Below are 24,875 nucleotides of genomic sequence, written 5' to 3' on the forward strand. Positions count from 1 at the left end.
GAGGTGTACCGCAAACCCACCCACACAGACCAGTATTTGCAGTTTGACTCCCATCACCCTTTGGAGCACAAGTTAGGAGTCATCAGGAATCTGTATCACAGAGCAGATAGCATCCCCACTAACTCGGGAGCCAGGCAGAAGGAAGAATCCTACACAAAACAGGCTCTAGAGCAATGTGGATATCCTAACTGGGCCTTCCTGAAAGCACAGAAGAAACCCAAACAGGACTCCAGTCAGCCATCAGGTGAAAAGGAGGAACCCAGACCCAGACCAGTGGTCATTCCGTATGTTGAGGGAGTATCAGAGAAACTGAGACGTTTATTTTCTAAACATAACATCCCAGTGGCTTTTAAACCCCAAAATACATTACGGCAACGACTGGTTCATCCCAAAGATCCAGTCCCCCGGCACAAACAGAGTAATGTTGTGTATGCTGTTCAGTGTCAGGAGGGCTGTGATCAGTCTTACATCGGGGAAACTAAACAGCCACTGGCCAAAAGGATGGCCCAGCACAGAAGATCAACATCATCAGGCCAGGATTCTGCGGTCTACACTCATCTCCAGGCCAGCGGTCACTCTTTCAAGGATGAAGATGTTCACATCCTGGACAGAGAGGAACAATGGTTTGAGAGAAGAGTAAAGGAGGCCATCTTTGTGAAAAGAAATCGTCCATCATTAAACAGGGGTGGAGGCCTCCGGGTTCAACTGTCCCCCTCTTACAATGCTGTGATTGCTAGTATCACTCAGCCCTCTGTGAATAGTAAACAGCCATCAGTGTGCTAATGATCCATTGTTAGGCTGATGGTCCTTCTTGAGCATGTGATCAGCTGGTTTTGATTGTCAGCAGCAAACTGGTTGATCCACTCTGAGAAGGTGCTATTTAAGAGACTGAGCTGAAAACAGCACCTCAGACTGAGGAAGTCTCTTGGATGAGAGACGAAACGTTTCTATATTTTTTTGCTTAGTTTTTTTTTTTTTGAATGTCCAGAGGACCAGATTGAACTTTTTTGGATTTTTCTACCTGGATTATTGAGCATGCATCAGGATATTTTTCCATGAGAACTTAATCTTTACAGGTCCATCACAGGCTGTTGTGCTGTGGAACATTATTTTCCTGTGGGCGTGTTTCTGTGAGTTGACAGAGATGTTTTGTTTTCAGGACATGAGGAACCTGAGGTTTGCTCTGAAACAGGAGGGCCACAGCAGAAGAGACATCTTTGAGCTCATCTTCAGATATGCCTTCCCTCTTTCATTCAGCATGGTGAGAAGCCTTTGACCTTTGTCTGCCCTTATTCTGTTCAAACAATAAAATAAGTTCATGCTGATTTAGCTAGACAATGAGGTGTGAATGAAATGTGCATTAGTCGTACTCTGATATGTCCGGCCATCCCTGACCACATGAGGGTGATGTTTCTTCCTTTGTAACCTGAACAAGATGTACCAGAACATTTCTGCACAAATGTTAGTCCTGATGAAAGTCCAGCACACCTGTGTAATGATCTAAGGTCACTAATAAAGGCTTAGCTTTTGCTTATTCTGACACATAGGGTGAAATAAGACTCTTTATTTACCAAAAAGAGTTTGTTTAGAGAATATTTAAAAAAATTCAAAATCATTAATGGTCAATTGAATGTTCCATCTATAAAATTCTTCCAATAAAGTGTGGTTGTGTAAAAACTGTTGTTGTGAAAGCACCTCGCGTATGAACAGTGTGCACTCACAAAAAAGTTGTACACATCAGGTTCCATGCATGTCAGGATAATGAAGACAAATTAGTCTAAAATTAGTCACACAAGCAAGATTCACATGTGCACAAACAGTTGTTCAAATGTACACATTTCAATTTGCACAAGTAGGAATACTCTGCACAACCAAAAGTGTGCCAGTGTTTCCTCATTAGAACATTTATCGTATGCTTTAAATTCACATTAACACACAGGTTCTTTCTTTGTTGAATTCAGGTCTCTCTTGTAAATGAGTCCTCGAGGCTCAATGGGATTTACCTGTCTAAATAAAGGTTGATTGATTGATTAAACAACATGCAACATGCCTCAAACATTTCATTGTGTAAACATTCATGCTTTAAATGATGATGATACTACTACTAATAAGAATAATAATACATTTTATTGAAGGCGCCGTTCAAATCAATCAAGGTCACCGAACAAGGAATACAAAGATAAAATGATAACACAATAAAAGACAGAAATCAATAAAATCAAACACAATTAATGGTAAAATACATAATGACATTAAACAGGATTAAAGCTGCAAGCAGCATTGTAAGCCCTCGCAGCAAAGCATCGCCCCGGCCTTACGGTGACCACGGGAGCTCCAGCTAGGCCACCCAGTCGCCATCGCGAACGCTTTCATGCCAATCCCACATGCTTCACCATGGGGCGCCTTTCCCGAATCTTCGACATCGCCTTCCATCCATGTCAGTACTTGTCCAGCTGCAGATCTTAAAAGTATAGGCGAAATCTGACCTTCCAGACGAGAGTTATTGTGACTTGCTGTTTTGTGGCGAATATTTGACGAGCACTTCCTTTATACTTTTCAACATGTCATTTGTGGTAATCAACAGTTAGCGAGCAAAGTTTCAGTCTAATATATTATGCAGTGTGAAGCTAGAAGAGTCATCCAATAATCAACAGTTTTTATCCGAGTAGGTGGGGCTTAAGTGATGTCATGAATCATTAAAACCAATGTGTCTACAAGTGCTCGCTGATGAAGCACAAAAAAATCAGGTCCAGATCAGATGATGTTTCACTAAAATATAACTGATGGAATAATGTAAGGGTGCACTTGTGTCAAATGTTAAACTGTAGCAATGTGTGTAGAAGTGTTCACTGATGACGACAAATAAATCTGGCGCAGATCGGATGATCTATCACTGAAATATACCTGTTGGAATAATCTAGGGGGCGCACTGGAGTCAAAAGTTAAACAACAATATCAATGTGTCTAGAAGTGCTCACTGATTATGCACCAAAAATCTGGTGCAGATCGGATGATGTATCACTGAGATATAACTGTAGGAATAATTTAGGGGCGCTGTTGAGGCTTTTGGCCACTTATCATGGATGATTCAAGGGGTGGATTATGATCGATCATATTGATTTTGGTGCACCTCATCTCAAATCTGTGCAATTTAGAGCCAAACTTATTGCAATGGCGTCACATCTTAATTCGTCACGCTGCCACGCCCACATCCTCCAGCTAAAACTGTTTGTAATTTAAATCAAGTCAGATCAACTTGTTATGTCTTCTAACACAGGATCATCCTGATTAGGTCAAGGGTGTCAAAGAGGGAGCATTCCAAGTAAAAAAAAGTGACTTTCTGTTCTGAGGGGTCATGGCTTTGATGACATCAGAATATGACACAGAGGATCGTTGGGCATTCAACAGGGATGACTCATGCCAAGTTTGGTGCATTTCGGTCTTTCAATGTGAAAGTTATAGTGTTTGGAAATTAACGACTTGAAGTGCAAATTTGAGGCCTGGCCCCGCCCCTTTAACATATACGAAAACATAAGCTTTTGATAACTTTTACTCTCCAATGTTTTAAGGGCATATTAACCAATTTTGAAGGCAATCCTTCAAAATCCCTAGGAGGAGTTCATTAAAACTCACAATTAGAAACGCCCCAAAATGACACTTTGACCCAAAATGGCTGACTTCCTGTTGAGTTTGGACCAGGGCTCCAAGAGACTTTTTCATAGGTCCTGAGAAGATACAGATTTTCACCGAGTTTAGAATTATCGGTCATAAATTGGCTTGGGACTGAGGTTTTAAAATATTCTAGGGCGCGCTGTGGAGGCTATTGACCACTTATCATGGATTCTTGTTCAAGGGGTGGATAATGATTGATAGTACTGATTTTGTTGCACCTCGGCTCAAATCTGTGGAATTTAGAGCAAAATGTATGGCAACAGCTTTACGACGTACTTCTCCACGCTGTGCCGCCCACATGCTCCACCCAAAACTGTCAGTGTTAGAAAGCAATTTACACCAACGTCTTCGGTTACTGGACACACTATTATGCTGATTACGTCACAGGGATCAGATAGGGACCATTCAAGGTAAAACTTTACACTTCCTGTTGTCAGGGGGCGTGGCTTAAGTGATGTCATGATTTGACCATTCAGTCTTGCAGGGGACTGGATGTGGATCAATCACTTAAGGTTTGATGTCTCAGACAGTTTTTGTGTAGGAGCTATTAGAGTTTCATTTTTCATGGCAAGTTGTCAAACTTTTAGGTCTGGCCCCGCCCCTTCATCATGCTCCGAAATGCACCGTTTAGATAACTTTTCGCCCCCCATGCCTTTTGACCAAAATGGCCAAGTTTGAAACCGATTAAGCGAAATCCCTAGGAGGAGTTTGTGCAAATGCGGAGGCTGTAAACTGCCCAAAAGGTGTGAAAATTGCCACGGCATTCCAAAATGGCCGCTTTCCTGTTTATCATACAATGTTGGTGCCAGAGGGTTTTTTGTGCATCTTGGGGAATTGGACAAGTGTACCCAATGTCATGCTTCTACGACAAATTAAGGCTAATGCAGAGGGTATTTTGAAAATTTCCAGGTGGCGCTCTTGAGCCGTTTCTGTTGCGATTTTTGCGAAACCCTTAAAATACATAATTTTTCAGCAGTCCTGATACATCCGCCAAATTTGTTGAGTTTTGGGATATGTTAAGGCCCCCAGAACGCCAATTCAATTGACGTAAAACTTGCTCAGGCCTAATGAACTGAGCAATTACAATAGGCCTTCGCAGCGCTTTGCTGCTCGGGCAAGTTTGAAAAAGTGAGTTTTAAGGTTAGATTAAAATAAGGATAGTCAGAATTACGGATGTGGTGTGGAAGAGAGCTCCAGATACGAGGGGCTTTGTGGAAGAAGGCTCTGGATCCCATGGTTGTCATGCGTGCAGGAGGTATAACAAGATAAATTGATAAGGAGGAGCGAAGACTTTGGTCGGGTGTGTAATAGCAAAGAAGATCAGTGAGGTACAGAGGTGCCAAGTTATAGAGATCTTTGAAAGTGAGGAGGAGAATCTTAAAGTCAATGCGATATTGTATGGGTAACCAGTGAAGATGTTTCAGGATTGGGTGATGTGTTTAACGTAGTTCTGATGATGATCCGAGCAGCTGTGTTTTGGTGTTTTGGACAAGCTGAAGTTTATAGATGATTTTGAGAGGAAGATCCGAGAGGAGGGAGTTACAGTAATCTAATTGAGAGGTAACTAGAGCATTGATAAAGATGGCTGTGCTGGTGGGGGTAAGAAATGAGTGGAAATGGTTGATGTTTCGAAAATGAAAATATGCAGACCGAGTAATGTTATTATCATGAGATTCAAAAGATAAAGTGCTATTAAGGGTGACACCCAGACTCTTAGCTGTAGAGGAGGGAGAAACTATGTAATCAACAACTTTAATTGTGAACATATTACATTTGGATAAGGTAGACTTTGTGCCAACAAGGAGGAATTCTGTTTTCTTTGAGTTCAGTTTAAGAAAGTTTTGATTAAGCCATAATTTAATTTCACAGAGGCAGTCTGGAAGAAGATAAATGATAAACAGGAGAGGACCAACAGCAGAACCCTGCGGTACACCTGAAATAACTGTGGAGGACTGTGGTTTGAAGTTCATAACTTGGACAAAGTACTGACAGTCAAAGCGAACAATGCCAGAAAAACCAATGGAACATAATCTATCAAGAAAAATATCATGTGAAATGATATCAAATGCTGCACTCAGGTCAAGGAGTATGAGAACTGACAAAAGTCCAGAGTCATCAGCAACCAGGAGATCATTGGTGATTTTAATCAAAGCTGTCTCTGTGCTGTGGAGGGGGGCAGAAAACTGACTGAAGTTTTTCAGATTATTATCAGAAAGATGACTGTGAACCTGGGCTGCAACTGTTTTTTCAAGTATTTTGGAAATGAAGGGTAAGTTAGAAATTGGTCTAAAGTTATCTAAGTCATTTGGATTAGCACCTGGTTTTTTTTTTTAAGAATTGGTTATTGCAGCAGTTTTGAGTGATGATGGGACAAAACCAGAAGAGAGAGAGAGATATAAATAATCTTAGTTATTAGAATAGATAAAGAAGGTAGACGGGTTTTAACTAAGTGTGTAGGAAGTGGATCAAGCTGACAAGTAGATGATTTGGATTTAAGCCCCCAGTATACTGCCGCGTACATCCGCACGCAGAGGTACGCACGTACGTACGCAGAGGTACGTGCGTACCCCCCAGGGCATGTCCGTGCAAAGCTCACATTTTTACGACTGCATATGCGTACGTGGTGTCGCACAATAAACTGCCCAGCGAGGGACTGTTTTGTATGAGACACCAATGTATTAAATTCCCCTTCTTCATCCCTGATCTGGCCTTTTCTTTTGTTTTTTTTGCCAAGAGGCAATGATCTCTTCCTCCTCTGTTGATGCCATGACTGAAATGGTGAGAAATGAAGGAATTTGTCGCAAGTGAATTAAACTCAGGTCTAGCGTGGCTGCTGGAGGGTCTGGAGATTTCCTGGTGGGCTGGTCTGATGTGCGGGTTGTAGAGCCAGCTCTCCCTGTTTTTTTTTTATTTTTAGATCTTTTTATTAACAACATATAAACACAGAACACAGCTGCGGTGGAGGCTGCCAGCTCTCGCTTTTTTTTTTCCGACCTGTCAATCAATCCAGTATAGGGCTGAGTACCAAACCGAGGTTCTTTTATGGCACCGACCGAACTGCACCGGTCGGTGTATGTATTGAAACGTCACTCTTTTTTCGGTGTCAAGTTTCGGTATTGGCTGTAAGGTGTCACATGGTTTCAGCATGCAGGCAGGCAAAACACCAGACATATGACAGACTGACTGTTTACACCCAGAGCTGTATAGAGCTGCCGCACCTATTCTATGTACAATGTATGTCTATGGTGCTGGTGACACCGCCCACAGACGGGGTTCACGTGTGCAGCGCGTGTGTTGTCGAACGGCTCGGACAACACACGCGCAGAAAGTTGCTCCGTGTTTCTCTGCAAGAAGAGAGACTGACAGCAGCTTCCTCCCCCCTCCTCCTCTCGGCGTGAGTCAGTCTGTGTGTGTGTGTGAAACGGACTGAATCAACATTCCACAGCCGGACTTGTCTTCATCAAAGAACTCCAAGGACGGAGCTGTGTCTGTTACAGCTGGTGAGTTTACGTCTGTTAACCTGACTGACCTGACTGAAAAATGTTGGCTTTTATACCTGGATTATTGAGCATGGACTTTAAGTTTGTTAACACGTACATCGTGGTAAAATAACGCTAACTTTAACATAGTGTGTAAATTTATTTTATCTACGTAGCTAGCTAAACTCAGAAGCTAACTAAAGATTGACAGTAACAGATAAATCTTAGCTTGTAAAACTTCTCATCCAGTCAGCTGCTTAAACAGTTCACTAATGTTCACTGTTTATGCTAATGTTCTCCTCAAAGGAGGTTCTGACCCAGATGTGAGGACAGACAGAAAAGTGAGGTGGAGGTCACAGGACAGTCACAGACTTTGTTGTTAAAAGTTTGCTGTCTTTTCTACAGTGAAGCTGCATGGCGGAGGTAACTAAACTGTAAAAGATGTTGTTGGCCAGTTAAGCTTTTATCTCTCAGCCTAGATTATGTTTTTTGAGCAATAATAACACAACCATGTTATTGTTGATGTTTTGCGTTCTCATGTCAATTAGGGAGATGATCAGAGTCCTAAACCCCAGAGAACCACAGAGAAGATTCAGGCAGAGACACAGAGGTGCAGAAGTCTGCATCATCCCTACCTCATTGAATCCAGTGACCTGCTGGTGGAATGTGAGGGACAATATGTCAAACTGACAACCAGGTATCTGTGTGTGCAACAATTATCATCTACAGCCTCAGAGTGAACATTTTCTACTGCTGGAGACACCATCAGCCAGGAGCAGCTTGTTTGTGTCCACAGAAAACAGACATGTTGATGTTTCTGAAGAAAAACTGTTCAGTGAAAGGATCCTCAGTGTGTAGCAGTAAGCATTAGACACTGACGTGTCACTGGTTTGTAACTGGTCTTTTGACCTGGAAATTGTTTGTTTTTATGTAAGAAAACTGCTTGGAATGGAAAAATACCAAAGTTAAAAAATAAAATTCACAATTTGTACTGTAATGTGGAACGTAATTTCATTCGTTAGAATGAATATTAATTACAAAATTGGTACCGAAAAAAGAACCGTCAAGGAACCGACACCGAAGTGAAGGTACCGACACCGGTACCGATACCAATTTTTTTAGAAAGGTACTCAGCCATAATCCAGTAGGCGTGTCAGCAAATGACCAGTCGGTGACCTCAATTTGTCCCGAAGGTAAACGCCCCTTGTCTGTGAAGCTGCTCTGCAGCTGCTCTGGGTGTACGCTGGAGTATCATGTCTGAACCCTCTGCGTACCGTATACGCATACGTACGTGTGAACGGACATACGCAGCAGTATACTGGAGCCTTTAGAGATGAGACTACAGACTTCTGACAGAGAAGGGAGTTGAAAATTGGAGATAGGTAGCATAGAGGGGTTAAAAGAACGAAAACCAGAGGAAGTGGATTGCAACATGGACAATTCCTGATAGATGATTTCAATTTTAGTGTTAAAAAAGTCCATAAATTCACGTTAACATGACATACGGGAGCGTGCACGGAAGGACTTTTAAAAGAATTTAACAAGATTAACACTTAAAAACGTTTATTTGTTTGCTCGAAATTATAGCAAAGGTGTGTCTCAGTTTAGAGCTGGACAGTAATTAGATATCTATGTGTCGTGATATACTTTTATTCAATAACGGTGATATGAGTTTTAAGCACATTTTCAATATTTCGATATGATTACAGTTTCACTGACACATTTCTTTTTCTGTTCATGTTGAAGCGGCCGCATCAGTTTCAACCCGAACAGAAAAAGCTGCGGCACAACTGCGTAAGTGCGTGCATTATAATTACTTGTTCACTTTTTGGTACTTTTTTTTTGTGTACCCTTATTGCATGCTTTTAATATTTTTTGTTGGTTTGTTCTTAGAATTTTAGTGAGTCAAATAGGTTCTTCTCATTCTAAGCATTTCATTGTACTGTTAACCCTTTGTTAACCTTGCATATGACAAATAAACACAACTTGAACTTGAACAAAAGCAGACGTTTGCTACATGGGTTAGGTTATGTTATTTAAAGTTAAAACTATAAATATTGACAAAGTTGAGAATTTTATCCAACATTTTTCAGTCTGGACAGTTTCTTTTTTTTGTGCTAAAACGTTTTGCCTTTGGTCCGGAAGGCTTCATCAGTCAAGGAAACACACAACAAAACTGATTCTTCCCCCAACAGCTTACTCCAAAGTGGACCAAACCAGTTATGCTTTTTGTCTCAAAAAAGTCCATGCTCAATAATACAGGTATACAACCCAACTTTTTTCAGTCAGGTCATCTGGACAGTTTCTTTTTTTTTGGTGCTGAAACATTTCACCTTCCATCCGGAAGGCTTCAAGCAGAACTGGTTTGGTCCACTTTGGAGTAAGCTGTTGGAGGAAGAATCAGTTTTGTTCTGTGTTTCCTTGACTGATGAAGCCTTCCGGACCGAAGGCGAAACTTTTCAGCACAAAAAAAAGAAACTGTCCGGATGACCTGACTGAAAAATGTTGGATTGTATACCTGGATTGTTGTACATGGACTTTGTTGAGAATTTTATGTTTATTTGATGGTGATTTCAAAATTTTTTGAAGTCTAAATACAAATAAAAGGTTAACATTAATTTATTTGTACAGTTTGTACCGTTTTTCTGAGGCTTTTATATTGTTTATATCGATATTGACCGAAATTAAGAAATATGTCGTGATAAAAGTTTTGGCCATATTGTCCAGCCCAGGGGTGGGCAAACTTTCGGACTCGCGGGCCACACTGAGTTCTAACATTGTAGCGAAAAGCCGGGCCAGGAACAGATGGACGGAGTGTTTGTGTGATGTTACACCCCAGCGCAATAACAGCTGCAGGGACGCTATTAATTATGGGCGATTCCACCTTCTGCACCACTCAAGCAACCACTAAGTCAGGATTATATGATAGAACAGTGATTTTATTTACAATAGTGAAATTATGGACTTTGTGGAGTCTTACCAACTTCAGGCCCAAACAAAACAAACCACTGTATTTTCTCTTACCTGAAGAAAAATAAAATTCACCAAACCACAAGTCTCTTACCTCACTATGCTAATGAAATACAGGAGAAAAGTCGAAATAAAATGGCAGCTCACCTCTACAAACTCCTCACAAAACTTTTTACAACTACAGGATCTAAAGTTAATGACAGGTCAGCTGTGGCAGGTTGGGAATGGAAGCAGACATCATCCTCCTGCATCTCCTCTATGCAGCATCACAACAGAGTACCTGGACAATAATTCACACACGTTTTTTTCTTTCACATTTTTTTGACAATTCACACACAATTAACAGTTTCTGACTGACAGGCCCTCCGGACACAATAGACCTGCTCTGTTTTGACCATGTTTCTTTTAAAAAATCGCCATCGGAGAAAGGCTTGCTAGCATAGTTAGCAGTTAGCAAAGTGTACTCTTTGAAAACCACTACAGTTTCTTGGCATAAAAACTGCCTTTGATCGAACTTCAGTGAAACAATATGTTGTTGTCCACTCCATATTAAACACTCGGCACTCACTGTACACTTGTCTTTGATAAACATGTTTTTACAGACGTTCGTAATGCAAAGTAAAAATAAAAGCGTAGAAGAATAAATTACTTTTTCTCTGCTTGCCTCTAATACATGCCAATGTCTGTAGTGCGCCTCTACTGGGGAAATTCTGGAACTACAGGTAAAATGACACAATTTTTTTTCTTAATAAATTCAGTTTTTTATATATAATTTGAACCAGTGGCAATTTTAACCTCTTTTTGGGGGTGCTTATGCACCCCTAAATTTGACCTCAGCACCCCTGAAAAATAAAGTATAATAAAAAAAATATATTATTTTTTAATTGTTCAAATTTTGGACAATTTCGGTGGGCCAATTAAAAAGCCCAACGGCTTTATCGTATTGTATACGGCCCGCGGGCCGGGGCATGCCCATACATGGTCCAGCCCTATCTCAGTCTTTTTCTTTATAATTGCATTTTGACAGTCAAATAAGCTGTATTTCAAAAGCTGATTCGCGGAAGTAGACACATGCACGGGAGGACTAGCTGTGCATTTCTTCGAAACTTAACAAGATAACCACCTAAAAACAATTATTTGTTTGCTCAAAATTATAGTAAAGGTATGTCTCAGTTTAACTTTTCCTTAATAAATGCACTTTGACGGTCAAATCAGCTGCATTTCAGAAGTATTCGCTGCCTCGGTGCACTGGGAGCGCGCAGACAGGGAGGAAATCAGTAAGGAGGAACGCTATGCATTTCTTGGAATTTTAACAAGATAAACACCTAAAACAATTGTTTGTTTGCTTAACATTATAGCAAAGGTGTGTCTCAGTTGAACTTTTACTTAATAAATGCACTTCATTGGTCAAATTAGCGGCATTTCGTTGGGGCAGTGCAGCAGAATGCAGCTGATTTGACAGTTGCTCCTGGCGAGCTGGACGAACGTGGCATCTATGGCAAGCCGATTGTGTCATTAATAGCCACTTTACCTGTTACATGACACAACGGCATGCCATACTACTCGACTGCCTTCTAGCGGCTGAAAAATGGTAGTGTTCAATAGTTTCAGTCAGAATGAATGAAAACGGTCATACTCAGCCAAAAATTGGTTTATAAAAATGGGAAAAAAAATCCATAAACACATTGCTTCAGCCTATAAGTCGCAGGGCATGCAAATTATGCAGAAACACTGCGACTTATACAGCAAAAAAAATATGATATTTCAGTTTATTCCAGTCGTATACATAGTTCCCATGTGACATAACGTCAGGGGCGTATCTGGTGCACCTCCATCTTGTTAGGCTGCCTCTAGCTGCAGTTACGCTGCTTGTTAATTTTCTCAAGGTTTTTTTGCCTTTCTTTAAGTAAATTGCAATGGTTGTTTCGTGCTGGGTTAGAGGATGTTACAATGGGGGAGACATTTCAGCAAAGCGCAGTTTTCATTTAATCCCAAAAATAAGGAAATGTGAAGGACCTCAAATGGAGGAGCTCACCGCAGAACATCGTTGAGTCCTGGCTTGAACCACAAGGATCTGCCGTCGAAGACGTCATGCTCCGATCACTTTTTGTCAGGTAAACAAAATATTCTATATAAATCATTTTGTGAAACAATGTCAAAGTATAACTGTCTGTGTGTTGGAACTTTTTTTTTCATGATTTAGCGTCTTTACTACCGTAGTTAGCTTAGCATTACTATGCTATATGCTAACCTCTACACCGTAACACTCACAGCAACAAGTTCTGGTTCTAGTCCCGTGTTGAGCCTGGACTGTTTGTTGTTAGGAGGCTGCATGTTATTTTATTTAAACCTTTATTGAACTGGTTAGATCTGATTGAGACTTAAAAATCTCTTTTCCAAGATAGACTGGGTCAAGAATGGCATTACAGCAGCTCACAAAATATTACGCGTCATTAAACCAGCGTTATTAAAGCACACTTAAAATAATGATGGTGAATAAAAGATGAGAAAACCACACACAAAGCTAAAATTGTAATAAAATGTGATTATCAATTAAAGCATTTACTAAACAAATCTGTCAAAAATTAATATATACATGTATGTGTGTTATACATATACAGTGTATGTATATACTGTACAGTATATGTATAACAAACAGACACATTGTATTTAAGAAACATAATATTTGAACACTGCAACATTGTCAGATTAGAAAACAAAGTTCATGCTCAATCATCCAGGTACCAAATCCACTAATGTTCAGTCAGGTCATCTGGAAACGTCTACAAAAAAGAAACTGTCCAGATGACCTGACTGAGTATTAGTGGATTTGGTACCTGGAAAATTGAGCATGAACTTTGTTGCCTTGAACCACTTTGGCTTTGGTTGCCTGCCTGGGAGGAGTCGACGGGGGACAGGACAGCCCCCAGAAACCATCTTATCTCCAACAAACTGGTTGGTCCATTTAAGGAGTTTACTGCTTGGTGGGTAAACAATTTACTTGGAACTCCTCAGACTGATGAAGCCCTCCAGATAGAGGGCAACACGTCTCTACAAAAAATAAACTGTCCAGATGACCTGACTGAGCATTATTGTCAGACTAGAACTATCGATTTGTTTTGATTTTGGGTCCCCCTTTACTCTTGTGAGAATAAAGCAGTGGGATGCTGTCTGTACTGAAAATATTCCATAACACAAGTTAATTTTTTGGGTATTACTTTCTACTTTTGTTCTATTGAATTATTTATTTTTTTCAGGAAGGCCTGCACACAAGTCAAACACAGACTGGTCTCCTACACTGAAGTTGACAAGACACACTTACTCTGAGAACGTCAGCAGCAGAGGAACAGCAGGTAATGAGACAAGCAACCGGCACAATAATTCAAAGTAAATCTAAGATATAAAAAAAAATTACTAAAATCAATATAAAATTGAACATATATCTTTGTGAATGAGTAAAAATGTTAGGAGCAATTGTATTTATTTTTTTCTACTTGACTTTAGACTTTGTGATGCAAACATGACGGTGTTTACTAAACTTTTTTTTAAGGTGCTGTTGTGTTTGGACCAGGGCTGGCTGCGGGTCACCGGTCACCCAGAGGCTCCCTCTCGGACCCTGGACCCGCCTGCAGCCCACGTCGCTTCCCCTGGCTCGAATCTCCCTCAGAAGTGGCAACTCATACTATCAATAAATCAAGGAAACATGAATTTAGTTTTACCAATTGTATTAAAATCAAGGCAGGAAAAGGTCACAGTTTACAGCGCTGGCCTCTCTGGTCTGTGATGCATTCACAAACCATGAAGACCCCCGATGTCCTGTGTCATTACTCATTTATAGGGTCCTAGACTCCTCCTTCACAGAAGGAGAGCTCAACCTGTCAGCGTATGAGGGGGCGTGACTTCGTGTAATCTCAATGGATCTTATGTGGTTCTGATGTGTTGGGAAATATGAGACGGTGCTTCAAAAAGCCTTTCCACGTGATGTGGCAAGCATATTAAACTTTATTCCATGACAGATATTGAATCTCAGGGAGACTGTTTTTAGAGTTGCTGGCCCAGTTTAACCCAGTCGGAACCGGGTCATAATTTCATTATAATCCCGTCTGAGCAGATCAAAACCCCAGGACCAGTCTAGATAAAAATATCCAACAACTCCCCCTGGTCGAGAGACCCTAAAAGGGTTCCCTCAAATAAACTCCCAGTTCAGTACCACCGGATATGCAAGCAATTAATCATTTTTCCTCTGGTTGAATGTAAACTACTTCTTAGATGTTGGCGGGAGATGCCTACAGGCTATAGTGTGTGACCTGGCAGCCTCAGGTCGCCTGACCCAGCCCTGGACATCTGCCTAGGAGTTGAGCATCTCCCTGGTGTGGTGCAATATGACATAATGTAAATTTCTAACATTTGTCTAAGTCAGTTCTTTAAATATATGATTTAATGATTGCAAAAGGCGTCCTAATGCAAGAAAGCGTTCTTATCTAATAGATGTTAATCAGTTTGTAGAACCTGAACTTCTCTTTTTGACTCCAAAGGGCAGGCCTGGTCCATTTTGTTCATCTGTAAAGGAAAAAGAAAAAACTCTGTTCTCCCTTCCCCTTCAGTCATGCAATACCCAATTTATTTGCACAGAGCGCTGCGGGTATCATTAGCCTGTCACAGCAGACAATGTGTTTGTGTGAATAAAATCTGATTTAAACAATTAACGTGTTTTAACGTGCATACTGTATGTAAATAACAGAACCTCCCAACTCCCCCTGGTGATCTAATATAAAAACATTCCCAATTAACCAACAAATCAATTTACCCATTCCACCACCCTTCAATTTAGTCTCAATTTATATTGAAAAAATATCAAAAGTTCACCCCCTGGAAAATCTATGTTATAAAACCCCATTTTATGTATTTATCAAAATCCTCTGGTCTCTTGTCATAGCACAGCTGTAAAAAATTAATTGTTTCATAGAAAACAATGTTAATAAATAAATCTATCATTGCAATTGCACCATCTAGTGGCGTTATTTCATCATGATCTGCTCTTGAAACTATTTACAAACACACATTAAAAAAACATTCTTATTCATGCCTTCACACATCAAATAGTCATTAAATAAACAAATCAAGTAATCATTAGAATATAATATTTAAACTAAGTACCATGCAAAAGTATCTTGTACAACCATGTTAATTTTAAGGAAAAAAATCATCATACCACTCCATAATACTGTACATAAACTGTAAACGTTAATATTTAACCCACCCCATAATTAGTCAGTCCATCAATCATCTCATCTCTCAAAGTAGTTTGAGAAGACCTGTCACCCAATTAATGTTGAGTTCAACATTCAAATTAACCACAATTCTAAAGTACACATCTGTACTTAATTCTTAAAATTTCTGCACAACTTAGCTTCATATTATCTGTTAATTTCCCTTATAATCATCAGTGTTTGACTTCCTCCCTGTTAGGTTGTAACACACTCCTAGGAAGATCCACTTAGTTATAACACCTCTAAAAAACCCTTTTAGTTTCAAATAAAAATTGTAATTTTCTTCTCCCACATTCAAATAATCAGTTTTGGAATTAATTAACAAATAGAAAATTTGCAAATCTACTTTCAAAATAATGCTTTTTATCCATAATAGTATTTGTTCTAATTTATCGTTCAAAAATCCCCAAGACTTAGCTTTAGATATAATCACATCATTAATTGATTAGCATTGTAAACACAACCTATAAATATTTGTAATGTCAAAACTGTGTTCTATAATCATTTCAGTACATGTAAAAATCCAAAAACTCTAGTCTAGCAATTATTTTTTATTAACTCATAGCTTAATAAAATCATTAAGTTCACAGTTTCAAAGTGTTTGATTGGCTAAAGATATATTTAAAAAAAACGCTCCTCCATCTATATGTTTAAAAGTAAAATCAGAAAATAGAAAACCCTTTACTGTGCTGGTAACGTTGATTAGATGTTAATAATGATAAATTATGTCAATTTGATGTCAATAAAGAGTCACAGCCAGATCAGTATGAATCTGAAAGAACCTTCATTCATGATAAATGATAACACCCTCATTTGATGTGTGATGTTCTCAGCCCAGGGAGTAGAACCGGTGACTTTTCCTCCTGGCACTCCACTCCATTCCCCCTCATCAGGGGCATTTCCTCGGACATCTGTCCGACATCCGTCATTCAAACTCCTGTCATTGGACTCGCAATGCCTCTGTCAGCGACTCTTTTGAAGCTGCATTATCAGTGAAAAAGAACAAACATCCTTCACCTACAATATCACAACACTCTATCATTGTCTATCTAAATGTCTATAATCTTATTATGAGTTATTGAAAATTATCATTCATTATGGGTAAGTCAATGGGTCATATTCCAGTTCATACTCATCTGACACCTCTCTGGGAACGTTGATCACAAACTCACACAAGTGACCCTTGTGTTCACCTTCCTGGAGCTTCTTCAGCTTAGATAACCTGAACAGGTGATAAGAGACACAAACAGCACCTCACTCTGCAACCAGCCAGATAGAGTTCATCCTTTTACCCATCATCCTATTCCTGTCAAGTTTTTCTGAATCGAGTCATCACATTTAGCATTTTATCAGCAACTTATTGTTTTTCCTCTTTTTTCCCATGCACCAAATTTCACAAATCATTAATAAGTATTATGCAACATCACTCTAAAAATGCTATGTCTTAAATCATGTTAGTAGTTATTAAAATTCATTATTATATATTTTCTGTTGGTATCTGTTAAAGAATAATAAAAAAATAAGTAAAAAATAGTGTATTCCAATTATGTTAGCACTTGTAAAAACCTTACCTGAGATGAAAACACTGCTATAGATATGATTTAATCTGCCTGTAACTCTGTCACTGAATATTTTAAGTGGTTTAGAAGTCAAATGTCTAGCAAAGTTTTTGCTCCTTATATTATATACAATATTCCAGCCTAATGTATCATCCAAAACAACCTCTGACATTTAGCTTATCTACATTATAGAAAAAGCAATAGTCGTTACTTAAAATCATGAATTGTGTCTTTTCTGATTATCGATATTTGCTTGTATTCAGTCATACATTATACTTTGATATAGGGCTGCAACATCGAATCGATAAAATCAATGATTAAAAGTGTTGGCAATGAATTTCATTATTGATTCCTCGTGTCACGCGATTATGCGTCTTTCACAGCGCTGCGGAGCCGTTTCGGTTTGTTCACCTGCAGTTCATTGTCAATGCTGACTGACTGAATAAATTTGAAAAAAAAAACAAAAAAAAACTGCAGCGCGAGTTGAACAGAGCAAGGGGAAGGAGGAAGCAAAGCAGAGGCTGTTTTCAAAGGAAATTAAGTACATTTTACAAATGACCAATGCAGAGAAAACTGTTCCACCCAAGTCCTCCAAAGTGTGGGAGCTCTTCACAAAGATAAAAACTGAAACATGCAGCTTTGAAAATTTACAACACGATATGGGAGAACCACGGAGATAAACGTAAACATGTCGGAGTCACGAGGAGGAGGAAGGAGCTGCAGCTGATATAAAATCATCTCACTCCCAACTCATGTGTTGCAGGTGAGTCTCTACAGTTTAACACATTGTTCTGTTTCCAATTGAGAAAATGTAACATCAGTCTCTCTGGTAGATGAAGCTGCTGCTTGTTTGCTGATTAATGACGGTGATAGAGAACGTGTGTGTTACTTTTTATTTAATTTAATTGGTATAAGCAGTGTTGAAATGTGATTTATAAATAAATCTAACACAAAGATACTAATTTAATGATTAAGCTTCAACTTTTAATTTGCTGGCAAAGTCTGAAGACACTGCAGGTATGGCAGGATGAATTGCATTTAAACAGTAATTAAAGTAATTTATTACATCTACTCAACTGTGTGGAATTAAGTATTTTATGTCTGTGTGTGTGTGTGTGTGTGTTTAATTGTTCTTTTAGCTCCTTTTGCCTGAACCTAACATTGTAAGTGAAACGGGGCATTTCTTGAGTTGCTGTAAATTATGCTATAATACATATTTACTCTCTCATTCCAGAAAACAACAACAAACAATGACACTTCATGATGGACAGACATCATGGACACCACAGCAGCAGCTGTCTTCACTGATAACATCCTTAAATGATCGTCACTGACACGAGACCTCTGTCGATGGTTGAAGACGAAGGCTTCACCACAATGATCCACACTTTTAATCCAGGTTACAATGATCCACACTTTTAATCCAGGTTACAATAATCCACACTTTTAATCCAGGTTACACTCTTCCCTCAAGGACGCATTTTACAAAGTCGCTACATATTGTGCAGGTATAAAAATACATTTGTACATATTTTTGTGTACATTTATTTTTTTAAGCTTTTTGACTAACTTTTATTTTTTATTATTCAATATTTTACTAACAGAATAGTCAAATAACAACCTGTTTTTTGAGCAAATTTCTATGTCAGTCAAATGTTCAATTTTGGAATAAAGGGGTGGAAATTAAACCCCCCCCCCCCATTCCTCGATTAATCGAAAAATAATCGGCCGATGGATCGATTATTGAAATAATCGTTAGTTGCAGCCCTACTTTGATACCTAACTGGTTGTTCCATCTGCCCAGTTTAGGTTCTCAATTCTCCTTCTGGTATCTCCTGTAGAGAGAAAAATGGGGTAGCGTGTGTGTGTGTACAGCCATCCATCCCTGCTGCAGCACTTTATAGTTAACAGTTCTAAAAAGCATTCACAGTAGTTGTTTCACTTCAGCACTGCTCCAGAGACCCGTGAAGGGTTAATGTTGTTCAAGCTATACAAATCACATCAATTAAATAATCCTCAAACATAATCTTTGTTTAACCTGTAATTATTTTAAGGGACAGGCAATGATGAAGTGAAAATTTTTCTTTTGAAAACATAAAATTACCAATTTTAATCTGAATTTCTTTAATTTAACACTAAGACTATATCTTAAAACTGCAGGGCACTTGCTGTGAGATAATCTCAGCTCTCATCATGACTCTTTCAAGAATTTCTGTTAAATCTCATAGTTAATGTTGGCTTGTATTGCCGTTTAAAACTGTCCATAATTAACGGTGGATCCATTTGTCTATTTCTTGAAGGTGAATGTTCACTGGGGTACATTTTAACATAGTGTTTGTCTGAAAAGACGATGTCTTTCCATCTCTGTAAAATATTAAGCACTCTGTGTGTGTGTGTGTGTGTGTGTGTGTGTGTGTGTGTGTGTGTGTGTGGGTGTGTGTGTTTGAACGTGACCTATTTAACCAGGCAAATACCTTTTAGGTCACCAGACATCCCCAGCAAAGGAGGCCTAACTTTGCTAAGGAGGCCTTGCGCCTCAAAGCCTAACATGCTGTGGGAGGAATAAAATGATTAATAGTTTTATTACCTGAAAAAAAAAAAAAAAAACCTTACACAGCTCCATTACCGACCCTCGCATGAATCAGTGTTGCTTAACCTGAATATCAGGAAGTCCAACATTTTACTGACCACATCAACTCTGTGGATAAATACATCAAGTTCACATGAGAAGATGTAAAAAATGGCAGGTTGGCTTTCTTGGACTATGAGGTCTCAGTCTCTGATAGAGGACATTTGCAAACCGAGGTGTACCGCAAACCCACCCACACAGACCAGTATTTGCAGTTTGACTCCCATCACCCTTTGGAGCACAAGTTAGGAGTCATCAGGACTCTGTATCACAGAGCAGACAGCATCCCCACTAACTCGGGAGCCAGGCAGAAGGAGAAATCCTACACAAGACAGGCTCTAGAGCAATGTGGATATCCAAACTGGGCTTTCCTGAAAGCAGAGAAGAAACCCAAACAGGACTCCAGTCAGCCATCAGGTGAAAAGGAGGAACCCAGACCAGTGGTCATTCCGGATGTTGAGTGAGTATCAGAGAAACTGAGACATTTATTTTCTAAACATAACGTCTCAGTGGCTTTTAAACCCCAAAATACATTATGGCAAAGACTGGTTCATCCCAAAGATCCAGTCCCCAGGCACAAACAGAGTAATGTTGTGTATGCTGTTCAGTGTCAGGAGGGCTGTGGTCAGTCTTACATCGGGGAAACTAAACAGCCACTGGCCAAAAGGATGGCCCAGCACAAAAGATCAACATCATCAGGCCAGGACTCTGCGGTCTACACTCATCTCCAGGCCAGCGGTCACTCTTTCAGGGATGAAGATGTTCACATCTTGGACAGAGAGGAAAGATGGTTTGAGAGAGGAGTAAAGGAGGCCATCTTTGTGAAAAGAAATCGTCCATCATTAAACAGGGGTGGAGGCCTCTGGGTTCAACTGTCCCCCTCTTACAATACTGTTATTGCTAGTATCACTCAACCCCTTGTGAATATTAAACAGCCATCAGTGTGTTAATGATACATTGTTAGGCTGAGGGTCCTTCTTGATCAAGTGAGCAGCTGGTTTTGGTTGTCAGCAGCAAACTGGTGATCCACTCTGAGAAGGTGCTATTTAAGAGACTGAGCTGAATACAGCACCTCAGACTAAGGAAGTCTTTCAGATGAGAGAGGAAACATTTCTTCATTTTTTTGCTTTGTTTTGTTTTTTGTTTTTTTTTAATGTCCAGAGGACTAGATTGAACTTTTTTTTATTTTTCTACCTGGATTATTGAGCATGCGTCAATATATTAACCTGAATAGTAGTATAAATGTTATTTATTTATGTAACTTTAATGAATAATTTAAATGTTTAAATATTATTGTCTACTCTTCTCCTCCCCTGAGTCCAGATGAGAGCTGTCATCACCCCCAACAGACCCTGCAATTTTATTTAATAAAAATAAACACCTCAGCATTTTACCTCAGGTGAACCACCTGAACTCTCATCCAAATGAAGGTTAATTTAAATTTCATAGCACTGATCATTACACATGTATGCCAATAACAAAACACAATTAAAATAGAAGAAAAACATATAAAATCAGAAACACAAGTAAGCGGAGTGTGACGGGAAGATGGAACAGTTATCAGTCTTAAACTAGCGCCAGGATGTGTTTGAACATCCTTCATCTTATCTGTCCCACTGAAATAATCAAAAGATGATTAGTATTTACACATATAAAAATGCACCATGGAAGATTACTTATGCTCAAATGATCCAATCTGATAATGCAAGGTTAAATCATGACGGTTCATGTCATGACATCCTACAAACTCTCTTATTCTACAGATAAATAAGGCACAAATATTACTGTTATCCCTGTTTTTAGTGGACACCACAAGGTCAATAATAAAATAATCATGTCTAATACTTATTAGATATGTCAATCTTATTTATCATATAACATTATACTATAACATTCATATATATTTTTTGTTTACTAGGTTGTTCAAATAACATACTCATAGTAAGTTAGATCATTTCTCCTCCCCATCAATCAGTTATTTAAAATGTTTTCTCTAATCTGAAATTGTTTTCCCCATCTTAAATTATCCTTCTGTCTCAAGGGACTCTCATAAGAATTGTTTTATACCACTAATGTATTTTTAGTTAATGTTTTTCAGTCTACACCTTAGATCTGTTACCGTTTGTCTTTTAAGTTTAATACTTTTGTTAAATAACTAATATATAAAGTGTTCTCTGCCAAGGACACTTAACTTTTATAGAAATATGCCATTATAACTGTTTCTAATCTACTAATATATTTATCACAATATTCCTCAATTACTTTTACTCTGGTCTTTGATGTGTTTGAGTTCCCTCATTGATTTAATTTACTTTCACCTGTAATAATTCAAAATCTTGCAAGAAAATTAAAAAAAAAAAAAAAGAAAAAACAAGGTCAGAGACACTGGTAGTTGTCCTGCTTATCTAGGCAACAAGGCTCCAGTCAGTCTGCTCCAGACACAACGACACTATGATCCACACACATGATAATGTAGTAAGTGAAAAACATTTCTGTCACATTATCTTCATAGAGAAGGTGTTTGTGTGTTCATATACTCACATCAACTTGAGTGCGGAGATTTCCGTTTTCTGTCTGGGCTGCCAGTTTGAACTGTACCTGTTAGTCTTCAAAAGTTATTTAAATAAAATTATGTTAATATAAAAAAAAAGGTCACTTACTAATTTTATGCCGGATGTGATATTTTCCTCCGCCTTTGGTTTTAAAAGTATGCGTATATTTGCTGTCATTAAGTGACTTTGTACTAGATGGATGCTAAAGTTATCAATTTTCAATCTTAAACATCTGTAAAGTAACCCATATCAGTTATACATTAACAAACATACACTATCATTCATACAGCATACAATAACTCACTCACACTCCATCATTCATGCAACAAATATACATGGCATTTACAATGTTATATTTCCCTATTCCTGCCTAACTAAGGTTCTTGTCTGTCCCTCAACTTATAAAAACATATTTCCCTCACTGCCTATTCTAAAAAGCTATCTGTCTCTGTCTTTAATAAATCCATATATTCATCTGTAGGGAACACCCTTCTTATTTTCTCTCATATTTCTCTTATTCTCTAAAAGGTGTATATTTAAGGTTACTCCCGTATCAAAAGCACAACTATGACAGACATGTCATTCATCTTTGTGCTGCTAATCAGTCTGACCAAATGCAGACCTTAGGTGACGCTAATCGTTCAAAGTTCCCCGAGGACGCCGTCTTTTTCAAGGGGCCGGATCAGGACCCCCCACAGGCACTCAAAACATCATAGAGCCTATCAAACTCTGACAAACTCGATGGATTTTATCAAACCTTGACAAACCCGACAAGGTTTATCGAACTGTCAAATACCCAACACCTGTCGACGCTGTCCGGACGTACAATTTTTAACGCGTTTAATAAAACATGACAGACATAACACCCGGACATCTGTAAGCCTAACCGTTCATGCAAAGATTGGAGCGTCACACCTCATTAATCCACTATAATAACCTTATAATCTTCTGCATGGATCACTAAGGTTGCTGGGTACCAACAGGAGAGCCTTACATTATTCATCCGCAGGTATCTCAAAAGTGACGCAATGATTTTCACTTGAGAGTAAAAATCAGCAACGCTGTTCTTAAAATTTAGTCAATAATCAAACGAAAATGTATGCACAGGCTTTAAATCAACCGGACGATTCTTATTTCTAGGGGAAAAAAATGCGTTTTGCGTGTTTATAACGCTCTCGGACCACTTCCATTTAGCAAGTTTCTAACGTTTCCGGTCCACTCCCACTTGCGCCCAGGTGAAAAAACGTCACATATATAAACTTTTACGTCTGATAAGTACATTCACAAAATCACGTATTATACTGTAACGTTCTACTGCCTTTTAGTTCACTAAACTGCGTGCGCAAAAAACGAAAACAGAGCAGCCTGAAGTCCTTAAAGGGACACGCAGAAATTCGATTGAACAGGTTTTCTGCTTCCCTCGTGTTAAAAACCGTCTAGAAACGGTCTGCTCAGTCACCTGCCGCTGTGTCACCATTAAACAATAAGAAACAAGCTACCACTTCTAAAGATGGGAGACCGGGTTTCGGCACCAGCTGTTGTGTTTGAACCAGGGCTGGCTACGGGTCACCGATCACCCAGAGGCCCCCTCTCGGACCCTGGACCCGCCTCCAGCCCACGTTGCTTCCCCTGGCTCGAATTCCCCTCAGAAGTGGTAATTCATACTATCAATAAATCGATCAATATCAATGACGAGTTCACAAACCCAGAAGAGCCCTGATGTCCCGTGTCATTACTCATTTATAGGGTCCTAGACTTCTCCTTCGAAGAAGGGGAGCTCAACCTGTCTGCATATGAGGGGGCATGACTAAGTGTGATCTCAATGGATCTTATGTGGTTCTGATGTGTTAGGAAATATGAGACGGTGCTTCAAGAGCCTTTCTAGGTGATGTGGCAAGCAGATTAAACTCTATTCCTTGACGGATATTGAATCCCAGGGAGACTCTTTTTAGAGTTGCTGGCCCAGTTTAACCCAGTCAGAACCGAGTCATAATTTCATTATAATCCCGTCTCTGAGCAGATCAAAACCATAGGACCAGTCTAAAAATATCTTAACAGTACAAACGAGTGAAGGACCAAGTTCGATCCAAAGAAAAGCTCCAGTGAGTATGTGAGGACTCTCCTAGACCTCGGTACAGTCTCACATCATAGACCTGGGTACAGTTTCAGATCCTAGACCTGGGTACAGTCCTGGATCCTGAGGGGTTGGCTTGTCCAATCGTCCCACATGACGACGAGGAATCTGTTCCAGTTTGAACTGGCGCTGCAAGACCGACATTATACAGAACACGCTCCTGTTTCTGAACTGTAGAAATTGTTAAAAGAAAAGATTATATTTAAAAAAAAATCTGTTAAATAATTTGAAGTTAAATGAAAAAAGCTTTGAGAATAACTTTAAAGTCATAAACTCCACTGGTCTCCATCATTCCTTGTTGAAGAGTGTTTTTGATCTGGTATTTATGCTGTAGCCCACTATGATCAGCTGCATGTAGTCATTTAGTCATTGGGGAGAACAAGATGGCGCCCATGGAGTAGGAGGTGTTGACTCATGCTCCCGCTAGCTAACTAGCTAACTTTGCCAACTTTACAAAACTGACTCCAACTGTATATGTGTATGTATATGTTTATATAGATAATACATATGTGGATATATATATATATATATATATATATATATATATATATATATATATATATATATATATACAGAACAGGTGGAAGAAGGAAGTCCGCGTGCTCTGAAC

General features: G+C 39.1%; 1 protein-coding gene across 1 annotated transcript in view; it reads left to right on the forward strand.

Moving 5' to 3' along the window:
- The window catches only part of mtm1 (myotubularin 1), a gene marked incomplete in the record, with an annotated part of 286,925 nt that overhangs the window by 129,760 nt on the left and 132,290 nt on the right, over window positions 1–24,875 (forward strand). The window contains 1 exon segment of the mRNA XM_037674683.1: window positions 1,160–1,261. Coding sequence (XP_037530611.1) covers window positions 1,160–1,261 — 102 coding nt within the window.

The sequence above is a fragment of the Nematolebias whitei genome, chromosome 1, assembly GCF_014905685.2.
Source record: "Nematolebias whitei isolate Nwh7 chromosome 1, NemWhi1, whole genome shotgun sequence".
Lineage (NCBI taxonomy): Eukaryota > Metazoa > Chordata > Actinopteri > Cyprinodontiformes > Rivulidae > Nematolebias > Nematolebias whitei.